The sequence below is a fragment of the Odocoileus virginianus genome, chromosome 3 (assembly GCF_023699985.2).
Source record: "Odocoileus virginianus isolate 20LAN1187 ecotype Illinois chromosome 3, Ovbor_1.2, whole genome shotgun sequence".
NCBI lineage: Eukaryota > Metazoa > Chordata > Mammalia > Artiodactyla > Cervidae > Odocoileus > Odocoileus virginianus.
In genome coordinates this window covers 8,986,748-9,000,123 of record NC_069676.1, presented here as the reverse complement: position 1 = coordinate 9,000,123, position 13,376 = coordinate 8,986,748, and the positions used below count along the sequence as shown (strand labels likewise).

The 13,376-nt window shown below is 46.2% G+C and overlaps 1 protein-coding gene and 1 pseudogene across 4 annotated transcripts in view; one reads left to right on the top strand and one right to left on the bottom strand.

Annotated features, from left to right (window-relative positions):
- Positions 1–9,142, top strand: part of ZNF333 (zinc finger protein 333) — a 29,784-nt gene extending 20,642 nt beyond the window's left edge. For 3 of the 4 annotated variants that reach the window (XM_070462887.1, XM_070462881.1, XM_070462877.1), the window contains 5 exons: positions 1,202–1,290; positions 2,024–2,150; positions 2,562–2,660; positions 3,366–3,442; positions 4,544–9,142. In XM_070462887.1, the coding sequence (XP_070318988.1) occupies positions 1,202–1,290; positions 2,024–2,150; positions 2,562–2,660; positions 3,366–3,442; positions 4,544–5,641 (1,490 nt within the window). In that variant the 3' untranslated portion in view covers positions 5,642–9,142. The remainder of the gene's footprint in view (positions 1–1,201; positions 1,291–2,023; positions 2,151–2,561; positions 2,661–3,365; positions 3,443–4,543) is intronic. The other variant, XM_020916629.2, reaches the window with a different exon arrangement.
- Positions 340–861, bottom strand: LOC110152823 (large ribosomal subunit protein uL15-like; annotated as a pseudogene).
- Positions 9,143–13,376: the final 4,234 nt, after the last annotated feature.

Genomic DNA, 13,376 nt, shown 5'->3' with positions numbered 1-13,376 from the left:
ACCTCACCGTCTGTTGGTGAGTCGAGACTGTGGCTCCAGAGATTTGGAATGGAGGAAATATGTGTGTGTTTCTTTTTTTAAAGCACTTGTTAACATTAAAAATAAAAACATTTTAGTTTTTATTGGGGTATAGCCAGTTAGTGATGTTGTGATAGTTTCAGGCGAACAGTGAAGCTGAGTCATATATATAGGACTCAGCCATATGTATACATGTATCCGTTGTCCCCCAAACTCCCCTCCCATCCGGGCTGCCACATAACATTGAACAGAGTTCCATGCAGAAGCACTTGACATTTAATGAATTTCCCACCATGTGGCTTCAGGCTGGTGTGGTGGTGTTCAGTTGCTAAGTTGTGTCCAACCCCTTTTGACCTCATGGACTGTAACCCGCCAGGCTCCTCTGTCCTTGGGATTTCCCAGGCAAGAATACTGAAGTGGGTTGCCATTTCCTTCTCTGCAAGCCCCTCCCACGCCCTTAGTTTTCTTCTCAGCTCTTCTGCTGTAGAATTTGGCCTTCATGATGACAGGCTGCTTTGGGAGCTTTTTGTTCCCCAGATCTTTCTGATCACATCAGTGATAGGACAGCTTCAGTCTTATTCTCAACAGCACTTATCTGGATCTTCTCACTGACCAAGGTCAACAGTTTATCAAGGTTGACAGTTGGACAGAAGCTCTGGTTCCCCTTTAAGTGGTAATGCCTTGTACCAACTTTCCCAACGTCTCCTGGGTGATATTCGTTCAAGTTGATCCTGTGGTGAAGCAGGCCACCAGTGTTAGCTCAGCTTCCTGGGTGTTTCCCATGATGCAGCCGTGGCTCATGTGCCCTCTAAGTTTTCAGGTCTTCCTTAGTTTGGTTGGCATATTGGCGGCTGAGATGAAAGAGCTGTGTGTGTTTCTGTATATTTCTGTGGATGTGTGTGTGTGCTTGTGTATGTGTGGTGCTGGGCCTCTTAGCGGTGTCTGTGTGTGTGTGTCTCTGCACATAGTGTATGCATGTGTGGGTACCGGTGTGGGTGAGTGTGCCCACGTGCCCAAGTAGCTGTGGGTGTGTGCAAGCATATGTGCATGCACATCTCAGTGTACAGTACGTGTGTGTGTGTTTGTCCAAGGGAGTGTGTGCACCTGTGGTCACGCACAGTCACGGTGGGCAGCCTCAGCCCTGCCGCTGAGACCCTCTCACGGCTCTCGTTTTCTCCTGCAGCTCTGTCTGCTCAGGGCCCTGCCTGGCTCCAGAAGGAGAGCACAGAAGAAGCAGCCATGACTCCTGGGGGACTGGCCACCTGTCCACAGGTAAGCTGGAAGTCCTTGCTCTTCTTCCGGCTTTGCCTCCTTGTCCCCTCCCCTTGTCTGGGAGCTTCTCAACCCCACAGGGCTGGTCTCTAGGCTTCCAGGCACTGGGCCTCTAGTGGTGGGCGAGCGGTGACCTCACCTGCTGGACCCTGGGATTAGGGGTGAGGATTTCCAGGCTAGTTGTTGTTTTATTTTAAATCATTTATTTACTTTTGGCTGCACTGGGTCTTTGTAGCTGCACTCAGGCTTTCTCTCGTTGCAGCGAGCAAGGGCCACTCTTCGTTGCAGTGCATGGGCTTCTCATTGCAGTGGCTGTTCTTCTTGTGGTGCATGGGCTCTGGGCACACAGGCTTCAGTAGTTGTGACGTGTGGGCTTAGTCGCCCCGTGGCATGTGGAATCTTCCTGGACCAGGAATTGAATCTGTGTCCCCTGCATTGGCAGGCAGATTCTTACCCACTATGCCACCAGGGAAGTCCTGGCTACTTGTCAGTAGTTAAGTCTTGTCATGAAGTTGAGGTCCTTGGCTGCCACACTTCAGGACGCTCTCATTTTTGGAGGGAAGAATAGATGGAGAAAAGTTGCAGTTCTGAGGCCCGAGCTGAGGGACCTTAGAACTATATCTGAACATCCTGTGCACGGGAGTCTCCCTTCCCCAGGCCTGCAAGCCCCTCACTGTCCTCTTAAGTCCTGGAGGGGCTGGCCTCTGGCTGAGCTCCTGGATGTGCATTTTAGGAGCCAGTCACCTTCGCGGATGTGGCCGTGCTGTTCACACCGGAAGAATGGCTGTTTCTAGACTCTGCCCAGAAAAGCCTGTACAGAGACGTGATGCTGGAGAACTACAGGAACCTGGCCTCTGTGGGTAAGGCCGGCCTTGCTGCTTCGTGCACACATTCATGCAGCTACTGTGGGTTCCCAGAACTGTGCTGGTCTGGGGAATCCAGAGGTGAAGAGACAGACAGGTCCTGCCCTCATGGTGCTTATTATAGTCTTGTGGCTTCCTCATGGAAATGAAGGCCTGTCTGCTCTTCCTGGGCTTCTTAAGTGCCTTCTTGAGCCAGGCCCTGGGTTGTGGGGATTAGAGAGTCCTACTGTTCTTTGGGACCCATTGAGGGAGCTTGTACCTTAGTTCCTTTGTGCAGGAAGCCTACATCAGAATGTAGGTGTGCCCTTTTTGCTGTTTCCATCTCCAGTGACCCTGAAGGCTTCAGAGTATCAGCCCCTGTTGCATGGCAGGCACAGTTTGCTCACACCCTGCATCTTTTCCCATAAGCAGGTGATCAACTCTGCAAAACCAGGATGTCTTCCCATATGGAGCAAAGAGAAGAGCTGTGTGTCACCGAGAGAGGGGTCTTCTCAGGAGCCCAGTTAGGTGAGCACTAGGCAGGCGAGGGTAGCACCAGCTCCGGGCGCTAAGATGAGTGTGTAAGATTTAGAAACACTTTCAGTATCCTTGATGGGGAAGGCAGTTGGGCTGAGCTTCCTCAGTAAGTTTCACTTTCTTTACTCTTTCCCTTGCCTTTTTACCTCTAACACTTTACTCTGGCTTCATAGAGCATAGAGTAAATTATCCTACCTCCTTTCTACGTTTAGCACTTTCATGTGTATATTTCATCCAGTTCTTCCCCACTGTGTTTTTAACTAATACTTTCTCTCAACATCAGGCTCAGTCTTCATGGAAAGAAGAAAGAATTTTCTTTTCTTAGAAAATTATCTACTATCTCCATTCCTTGTTCCTGTGATTACTTAACTCTTCACATAGCCAAACAGCTTAAATATTTTTTTGATCCTTAATATGTTCCTTTTTTTTTTAAAAAAATTATTTTTTGGCTACATCACGTGGCCTGTGAGATCTTAGTTCCCCAACCAGAGATAGAACCTGGACCCCCTGCATTGGATGTGTGGTGTCTCAACCACTGGACCAGGGAAGTCCTGATATGTTCCTCTTATTCAGTTTCTTCACATATTTAGGATCAGTATTAAAAAAAATCTGCATGTATCTAGCTTACTGGTCCTTTTGATCCCAGAGTTTCCTTCCCTGTGCACTTGATATTGCCTCCCCCTTAATTCATTCCAGGTCCTCACCTTCAACGCCAAGACTCAATTCCTAATCAAGATATTTTGGCAGCGATTCCATCCATTGGCATGAAAAGGGTAAGGCATAAGGGATTATTCTTGGTCCTCTACAGTAGGAATTGCTGTAGGCTAGAAATTCAAGAAGCTCAGAGAGAGATTCAAGGCAAGTGGTACTCACCTAGGAGAAGGCAGTTTGTTGGGAGAGAGTCTGTGAATATCATGAATTGGGGGAAAAAACTCTAAATGTAGATCAAGATGTATCTCACAGAGTTCCCAAAGCTAATCGTTTTTAAAACCTTTTTATTTTGTATTAGGGTATAGCTGATTAAAAATGTTGTGTTTCAGGTGAATGTTCAGTTTCAGGAGAACAGTGAAGGGATTCAGTCATACATATGCATGTCTCCATTCTCTCCCAAACTCCCCTCCAATCTAGGATGCCACATAACATTGAGCAAAGTTTCCTGTGCTCTACAATAGGTCCTTGTTGGTTATCCATTTTAGATACAGCAGTGTGTACATGTCCATCCCAACCCAAGCTCCCTAACTGTCCCTTCCTATCCACCCCCCCAACCCCCACCCCCTTCCAGCTAGCAGCCATAAGTTTGTACTGTTAAGTCTGTGAGTCTGTTTGTGTTTTGCAAGTGAGGTCATTAATATCATTTATTTTTAGATTCCGTGTATAAGGCATGTCATACAATAGTTCTCCTTCTCTGACTTACTTCACTCTATGTGATAGTCTCTGTGTCCATCCATATTGCTGCAGATGGCATTATTTCATTCTTTTAATGGCTGAGTAGTATTCCATTACTTTATCTTCTTTATCCATTCCTCTGTCGATGGACATTTAGGTTGCTTCCATGTCATGGCCATTGTAAACAGTGCAAAGTTTACCATTTTTGTAAATCTGACAGAGAGGTAGAGCATTCAAGACTTAATTTAGCCTTTAACAATTAAAAAAAAAAATCTACTTCTAAGAAGTGCCATGAAGGTAATGAAAATGATAGCTCTTTGTGGCAGAGTATCCTCTTGAAGGAACTCAGGGTAGAAATGGCAGAGATACACTAGGACGGTATAAGTTTGAACTATAGGACTGCCTCTCTCCTACACACAATTTGCTTCTGGGAGAATACCTTTGACTGCGGTAAAGCCTCTGGTCTTCCCATTTTCCTCAATTGACAGGAGCCACCTCAGGTCGGAGAAAACCTCTATAAATATGATGAGCTTGGGAAGCCGTTTGACAGCATCAAACCGCTTTTTCAGTACCCGCGATTTCCTACTGAAGGAAACCCCTTTGAAGGCCGAGAGAGCCGAAAATCCTTCCTCCGGACCACCCGCCTCATCGTGCCCGAGAAAGTCCCCAGCGGGGATAAAACCTACACGTGCGAGAAATGTGCAAGATCCTTCCGGTACAGCTCCGAGCTCATCCGGCACGAGAAGACGCACACCGCGGAGAAATGCTTCGAGTGTCAGGAGTGCCGGCAGGCCTTCAAGTACTTCTCCAACCTGCGGCGCCACCTGAAGACCCACGGCGGCGAGAAGCCCTTCGAGTGCAGCCAGTGCGGGAAGACCTTCACGAGGAACTTCAACCTGATCCTGCACCAGAGGAACCACATGGGCGAGAAGCCCTACTCGTGCAAGGACTGTGGGAAGGCTTTCACGCAGCCATCCTCCCTGAGGAGCCACATGAGGACCCACACCGGAGAGAAGCCCTTCGAATGCTGCCACTGTGGGAAGACCTTCCGGGAGCACTCGTCGCTGAAGACACACGTGCGGACCCACACCCGAGAGAAGCCCTACCAGTGCAACCACTGCGGGAAGCCCTTCCGTACGAGCACCAACCTGAACGTGCACAAGAGGATCCACACCGGCGAGAAGCTCTACGAGTGCGCCACCTGCGGGCAGGTCCTGAGTCGGCTCTCCACCCTCAAGAGTCACATGCGGATCCACACCGGAGAGAAGCCCTACCCGTGCCCGGAGTGTGGGCGCGCCTTCGGGGAGCCCTCATCCCTCAGGAAGCATGCGAGGACCCACACCGGCAAGAAGCCCTACGTGTGCCCGCAGTGCGGGCGAGCCTTCGGCCAGTCCTCGCACCTCATCGTCCACGTGAGAACGCACACCACGGGGCGACCCTACGAATGCACTCAGTGTGACAAAGCCTTCCGGCACAGCTCTTCACTCAGTGTGCACAAGAGGATTCACGCCAGGGGAGAAAACGTCAGGACCGGCGACCTGCCTCTATCTGTGTCTCTGCCCATGGAAGGGCCCCTTGCTGATTAACCTCCTGTTTCTACAGACTAAGCATCCGGGGCAGTAATCATCTCTCCTAGTACTCCTTTAGCTACATCCTCTATGGTGGCTCAGTGATGAAGAATCGCCTGCCAATGCAGGAGAGGAGGGTTCTATCCCTGGGTTGGGAAGATCCCCTGGAGAAGGAAATGGCAACCCACTCCAGTATTCTTGCCTGGGAAATCCCATGGATCCTGGTGGGCTGCAGTCCCTGGGGTCACAAAGACTCAGACATGACTGAGCTCGTGTACACACATGTAACACACCACAGGCAGAGTGTGTGATCTTTATGTTGTTGAATGTTAAGTGTTTATGGAGATTTGTTTTTAGGTCTAGGGCTTCCCTGATGGCTCAGGCAGTAAAGCGTTTGCCTGCAATGCGGGAGACCTGGGTTCGATCCCTGGGTTGGGGAGATCCCCTAGAGAAGGAAATAGCAACCCACTCCAGTACTCTTGCCTGGAAAATGGCATGTCTTGGTAGTTGCTTGCCAAAACTGCCCCTTCTTACTTGCAAAAGCACCTAGGTATTTTTGTTCAGATTGGGACTATGCAATGTATATATATATATTTTGTGGCTTAAAGCAAGAGAATTTTATTCTGTCATACTTCTAGAGGGCAGAAGTTGAAATCAAGGTGTCTGCAGGGCCACGTTCCCTCTAAAGTCTCTAGGAGAGGAGGCTTCTTTGCCTCTTCCCACTTTGGGTGGCCCCAGGTGTGCCTTGCCTTATGGCAGCATCGCCCCCATCGCTGCCTCCATCTTCACATGGCCTTCTCCTCTGTGTGTCTGTGTCCTCTCCTGTGTCTTCTAAGTGTCTCTTATAAGGACACATCATTGGATTTAGGATATCTATCCAGGATGGCCTCATCTCAAGATCTTTAATCTAATGACATCTGCAAAGACCCTTTTCCAACTGAGTTCACAACCAGAGTTTCTAGGTGGACATATCTTTCGGTGATGGTGGTGGTGGGGGCCGCATTCATACCACTACACCATCAGGGAATGTGCATGATTAAAATACTTCCACCTCCCTGTCCTCCTTGCTGGCAGTGGAGGCCACATTCTCCAGTCCTGGCCAGCAAGAGACCTCTTTGAGTGTGAGTCCTGGGGAAGATGTCACAAAGGAATGGTTTCATCTAGCCAGATCCCTCTCCTTCTTCCCCGGTGGCTTGGACAGTGAAAAATCTGCCCACAATGCGGGATACCCAGCTTCAATCCCTGGGTCGGGAAGATCCTCTGGAGAAGGGAATGGCTACCTACTCCAGTATTCTTGCCTGGAGAATTCCATGAACAGAGGAGTCTGGCGGACTACAGTCCATGGGGTCACAAAGAGACTTCAGACACGACTGAGCGACTAACACTTTCACTTTCTCTCCTTCTTGCCTTTTGTACAAGCGGGCACCATATCTGGTGCTAGAGGAGGCATCCTGTGACCACAAGGGCGAAAGCAACAGTCTAAAGAGAGCATGGGGGACTTCCCTAGTGGTCCAGTGATTAGGACTTTGTGCTTCCAATACAGGGCTGAGGGTGTGATCCCTGGTCAGGGAACTAAGATCCCACAGCTGTATGGTGCTGCCAAATTAAACATATAAAAATAATAGATTAAAAAATAATAGATTGTGGCCAGAGCTACAACCATCTTGGTTCCCTGGTTGGTGTCCTTGTGTGGGTTTACCAGCCCTGGGTTGTTTGTTTCTGGACATCTTGTTTACACGAAAAAGATGCACTTCTTACTGGTACATGACATTGTCTTTTTTGCGGGGAGGGGAGTTTGGGGGAGGGCAGGGATGGATTTATTGTGGCTGAATGCAGTCTCTAACTGATGCACTTAATATATGGTTCATTTTTATAAATGCTTCTTGGATGGTGGAAGTCAATGTATGGTATCCTATAAATGTCCACTAGATGGAGCATGCTCTTTGTGTATAAAAGTCTTTTACACATTTTAAAATACTGGTTTCTGTCTTAGCTCGGGCTGCTATAACAAAAATTCTGGGTGGCTTACAAAGAACAGAAATTTATTTCTCACAGTTCTAGAGGTGGGAAGTCCAAGATCACAGCTGGCAGATTTGATGTCTGGGGAGGCCCCGCTTCCTAGTTCATAAATGGCCATCTTTTTGCCATGTCTCACATGGCAGAAGGGGAGCAAGAGAGCTCCCTGGAGTCTCGTTTGTAAGGGCACTGATCCCATTCATGAGAGCTCCATCCCTATGACCTAATCACCTCCCAAGGGCCTCACCTCTTAACCATCTCCTTGGGAGTTAGACTTCAGCATGTCAACTCCAGGGAGCACCAACATTCAGTCCTTAGCTTTCCAGTCTATCATTTACTGAGAAAGTTACATTAAACTCTCCTACCATATGTATGAATTGCTGAATGAGTCTTTTAATTCAAATTTCATATATTTTGAAGCAATGGAATTAAAAGATTTTTGACATCTTGTAAGCTTTCGGTTAAATGTTCCTTTTATTCTTATAGTGGCCATCTTTCTCCCTAGCACGGAATATTCAGCCATTCATCATCATAATAGCAAATGATTATTTAGTGCTTATTATTGCTAGATAGTATTATAGCTACTACCCTAAACTTTGTATCTTTTAAGTTATTTAGTCCTTACAATGACACTTTGAGGAAGGTACTGTTACTATCCCCAATTCATAGATGAGGAAACTGAGGCCTGGTAAGTTAACTGAGGTCCTGCAGGTGGTAAGTGACAGTCTGGCTCTCGCTACAGAACTTCATTGCAGGGAGCTGTTGTCCATTTCCCCTGAACTCAGAGTTCTGTTTTTGTGTTTTAAAGTTTTGTTCTTTTTCCCCCCACACTGAAAGGCTTTGTGGGATCTCAGTTCCCTGACAAAGGATTGAACCCACACCCTTGGCAGTGAAAGTGCAGAGTTCTAACCACTGGATTGCCAGGGAATTCCCCTAAAGTTCTTTAATTGAGACACAACTTAACGTAAAAGTCCATAAGTCTTAGTGTTAACCTCAGTGAATTATATATATATAGCTATACTACTCTAGAGTAGGGAATGGCTACCCACTGCAGTATTCTTGCCTGGAGAAGTCCATGGACAGAGAGCCTGGTGGGCTACAGTTCATAGGGACACAAAGTTGGACATGACTGAGTGACACTTTCACACCACCCACATAAAAAAAAAATTCTATCTTCCCAGAAGGTTCTCTTGGGCCCGACCCAGGTCAGTAAGCCCCATCTCCAGAGTTAACCAGTATTCTGACTTCTGTCACCATAGATTTGTTTTTCCTGTTCAGAAAAATAGAACCACACAGTACGCCTTCTTGTGTCTGATGTTTTCACTTAATATAGTGCCTATGAACTTTATCATTGTCACATTGTCAGTAGATCTCTTTAAAAATTGCTGTGTAATATTCCATTGTCTAAATACACTACAGTTAAAAAATTTCACTCTGTTTATGGACATCTGGGTTCTTTCCCAATGCTGTTATGAATAAAGCTGCTATGAGTATTCTTGTGTACATCTTCTTGTGAACATATCTCCTTATTTCTCTTGGGTATAAAACCTAGACATGGTATTTCTGGGTCATTGCATAGGCATATTTTTAGCTTCGGTAGATATTGCTAATCAGTTTTCCAGAGTGGTTGAAACAGTTCATGCTTCCATCATCAATCGGGAATCCCTGGTGATTGGTAATGTGGTAAAGGAGGAGACCACCTGCGATGGAGGAGATGCAAGTTCAATTCCTGGGCTGGGGAGATCCCCTGGTGAAGGGAATGGCAACTCACTCCAGTGTTCTTGCCTGGGAAATCCCATGGACAGAGGAGTCTGGTGGGCTACAGTCCGTGGGGTTGAGAAAGTGTTGGACACGACTCAGCGACTAAACAACCAACCGCCACATCAGTAGATTAAAGTTTCATTTGCTTCATATCCTTGACAGCACATGCTACTGTCAATTTATTTATAGCTGTGTTAGTGGGTAAGTGATTTCTTATGTTTTACCTTGCTTTATTTTGTGTGTGTGAATAGTGATGTAGATTGCTGCACGGTGATTTCATCCATTCTCTTTTGTACACCTCTCTTCAGTGTGACTTTGATGCTTCTCTTATCAAGAGGTGGAGTTTATTTCTCTGTCCTTTGAAGATGAACTTGATCACATGACTTTCTTTGGCCAGTGAAACATTATCAAACATGATAGAAATAGAAGCTAGAAAAACACATTGGGGGACTTCCCTGGTGGTCCAATTGTTAAGAATCCACCTGCCAATGTAGGGGACACTGGTTTGATCCCTGGTCCAGGAAGATCCCACAGGCCACGGGGCAACTCAACTCTGTGAGCCACAGCTATTGAGTCTGTGCTCTAGAGCCCGGGAGCTGCAGTTAACTGAAAACTGCCCACCCTAGAGCCTGTGCTCTGCAACAAAGAGAACCCTCTGCAATGAGAAGCCTGTGCACTGCACTAGAGAGCCCCTCCTTACTGCAATGAGAGTAAGCAACAAAGACCCAGTGCAGCCAAAAGTAAATAATTAAAGAAGAAAAACACATTAGCCTTTGCCATCTTTTAGCTCAAGATTAGATTCTTGAGGACAGTGTGATGAAGCCTGGGCCAGCTTCCTCTAGGATTAGACACCGCATGGAGAGAGAGGATTTGCTGATGGTCAGCAACAATCCTCAGACAGGTGAGTGAGGCCTCCTTAGACCATCTGACTCCAGACAAGCCATCAGGTGACTTAAGTCTCATGAATGACCCTGGGTATCAGCACTGCCCAGGTGAGTTCGTCTCAAATGCCGACTCAAAGAATTGTGAGCATATAAGCTGGTCAGGCAGCAATACATAACTGACACAGACGTTTGTATCAGAAATAGGATGTGGCTGAAACAAAAGCTTCAAGTGTGGCATTGACTTTAGAACTTTGCAGCAAGAAAGCAGATGAGAAGTGTGAGGAAACTTAGTGGCTGGAAATATGGTGAGAAAACTGCCGCGAGAGGTTCAGAAAAGGCTTTGTGGTTATGTGGTAGGGAAGCCACTGGTGGTAATGTTGTCTGTAGTAGCTTAGGAGATAGAACATGTACTTAGTGATGTTGTGGATCTGGCTGAGGAGGGAGACTTTCTCCCCATCTCTGGCCCTCTCCATAATCTTCCTTACGAGTGCCTGGTGGTGCAAGAAGAATCTTGAGTGGGTTAGAACTTGCCTTGTGTGTGAGGCTTCCAGATTCTCTATCATACACGCATGTGGCATTTAACACCTGGTTACAAATTTTAGCAGGCACCTTACTCTCTTGTCTTCATCCTGTGCTATGGGTGAGCCAGTGGTCATATCCATATCTCTGTCTGTATCTCTTCCCCTAGATTTCAGGTTAGTTGGTTACACCTTCCAGGTTCAAGAAAGTAATGTGGGGTGTTTTTTTTTTGTGTGTGTTTCTTTTTATATTTTATTTAAACTTTTTATTTTGTATTTATTTTGTATTTTATTTTGTACTGGGGTATTGCCAATGAACAATGTTGTGATAGTCTCAGGTGAACAGGCAAGGGACTCAGCCATACATATACGTGTACCCATTCTCCTCCTAACTCCCCTCCCATCCAGGCTGTCACATAACATTGAGCAGAGTTCCCTGTGCTATACAGTAGGTCCTTGGTTATCCATTTTATTTTTTGTTTATTCTGAAATTTTTGTTTAATTTTGGCTGTGGCAGTTCTTTGTTGCTGCATGTGGGCTTTCTCTAACTGCGATGAGCAGGGGCACAGATGTCTCCTGTGGTGGCTTCTCCTGTTGCAGAACGCTGGTTTTAGAGAGCACAGGCTCAGTAGTTGTGGCTCACAGTCTTAGTTGCCCCGTGACCTGTGGACTCTTCCTGGACCAGGGATTGAACCCATGTCCTCTGCATTGGCAGGCAGATTCTTAACCCATGGACCACCAGGGAAGTCCTATCCATTTAAAATATAGCAATATGTACATGTTCATCCCTAACGATCCCTTCCCTCCAGGAAATTTATGTTTCTGCCAATTTTTCAGGCTTTTCTTGTTGCTGTGGTGACAGCAAAGTGTGCCAGTTTTCTATATCCACGATGGAAGCCAGAAACGGGATTCTTTACTTCCTAAGTCACACTGCTTTGGGGACTTGTTTACTGGACTTTATCTTCCTCTTTTCTGTAAGGTCCCTGAGATTAGAGACCACATGGAGCCTGCTCAGTGTTACTTCCTTTAAACCTAGCACTGTTCCTGACAGAAAATAAACTTTAAACGTACTCACTAAGTCTACGTGAATTCACATAGACAAATGCTCCTAAATGGAGGATGTACATGCAATGCCATGATTCCTTGGAAGGGGGCAAGTAGAGACTGGGTTTCTCCTACATCAACTTGCTGCTTGACAACTGTACCTAGTAACTGGAGAGATGCAAATGATGCACTCATGACCACCCCAGTGTTGGTAGCTTAACAAAGAAACCCCCTCTTTTTTGGCATTTGGGTGCCTGTTTGATTTCTGTGTAGGAATAGACTCTCCCAGGGAGTTTCCTAATTTAGGGTGAATGCCAGCTAGACTCTTGTACCTCATCCTAGAGCAGTCTGGTGCTTGTGCTGACTCCAACTTACTGCCCTCCCCACTGCTTCCCATAGATTCTGGACTTTCAAACATCTTTCCCCTAAGATTCTTTCATGCATCTCTATTGCTCTCAGAAAGAAGTTCACATTTCCTAGCCTAGACCTGAAGACTCGTAGTTCCATCATCCCAGTTACTTATCTGGAAAACAATCCACTTCTGAGATGCTCCATCCTGTTATCCCTCAGCCCACAGTGCCTACTGCCTATCTATCCCTCAGGCCTCATTTACAAATGATGCCATAAAGCTCACATGTGATGACCATCCTGTGCATTGCCAGGCACCAGGCTAGGTTCTATCCCAGCCATTTTCTTTTTCATTTTCTGTTTTTCTTTGTATCCACTCCAGTTATGTTATGTTAATTAGACAAGAGAGCAATTTAGTAGAAACAGCACAAGCTTTGCCATTAAACAAGCACAGAATCTGATTCTTGTCCCTGCCAATCACTAGTTTTGTGATATCAGACCCGTCTCCTCATTGAATGACCAGTAGATTGATGCCAGTTTTAGAGCTGAGGGAATCCTTTAGTGAGATATTCACAAAGCTTTCTTTTGCAGGTGAGCTGGGGGCAGTTGCATCCTTTGCTCCCTTATTAGTAGGAACTTGAACCACCACCAAGCAGGCAGGCTGTACTTTTACTGGTAATACCAGGAATACAGAGCAGAACTGTGGGTCTCATAATAACCTGTGAGGAAGGAAGCATGTATGTTAGATATTTCCTGTCAGTTCATCTACGGAACACATGCATATAAATTCTCATGTGATTTATTTGAATAAGAAGTATTTTTATCACTTAAAATCAAAAGCAGAAAGTTCTCCATAGCTGAGCTTGAGAGCCTGTGCACCCTAAGGAATGGCTATTTACTGTTTCTCCCAGGAAGGTTGGGCCTCCCTGGTAACTCAGCTGGTAAAGAATCCGTAGGATTATAATCACATGTATGGTCCTATTCAAACTACTTGGGAATGTTTAAGAAAAAATTTAAGGAAATGAAGGAAAGGGAAAAAATAATTTTTTAAGTGTTTAAGGAAAAAATAATCAGTGGTGACAGTGAAACAGTTTACCTCAGATTAGGACTTGAAACCGTGTGATGGGACTCAAACCAGGCCAAAACGCTGTTTGGGACTCTAACCCACATGGCTGGGATCCA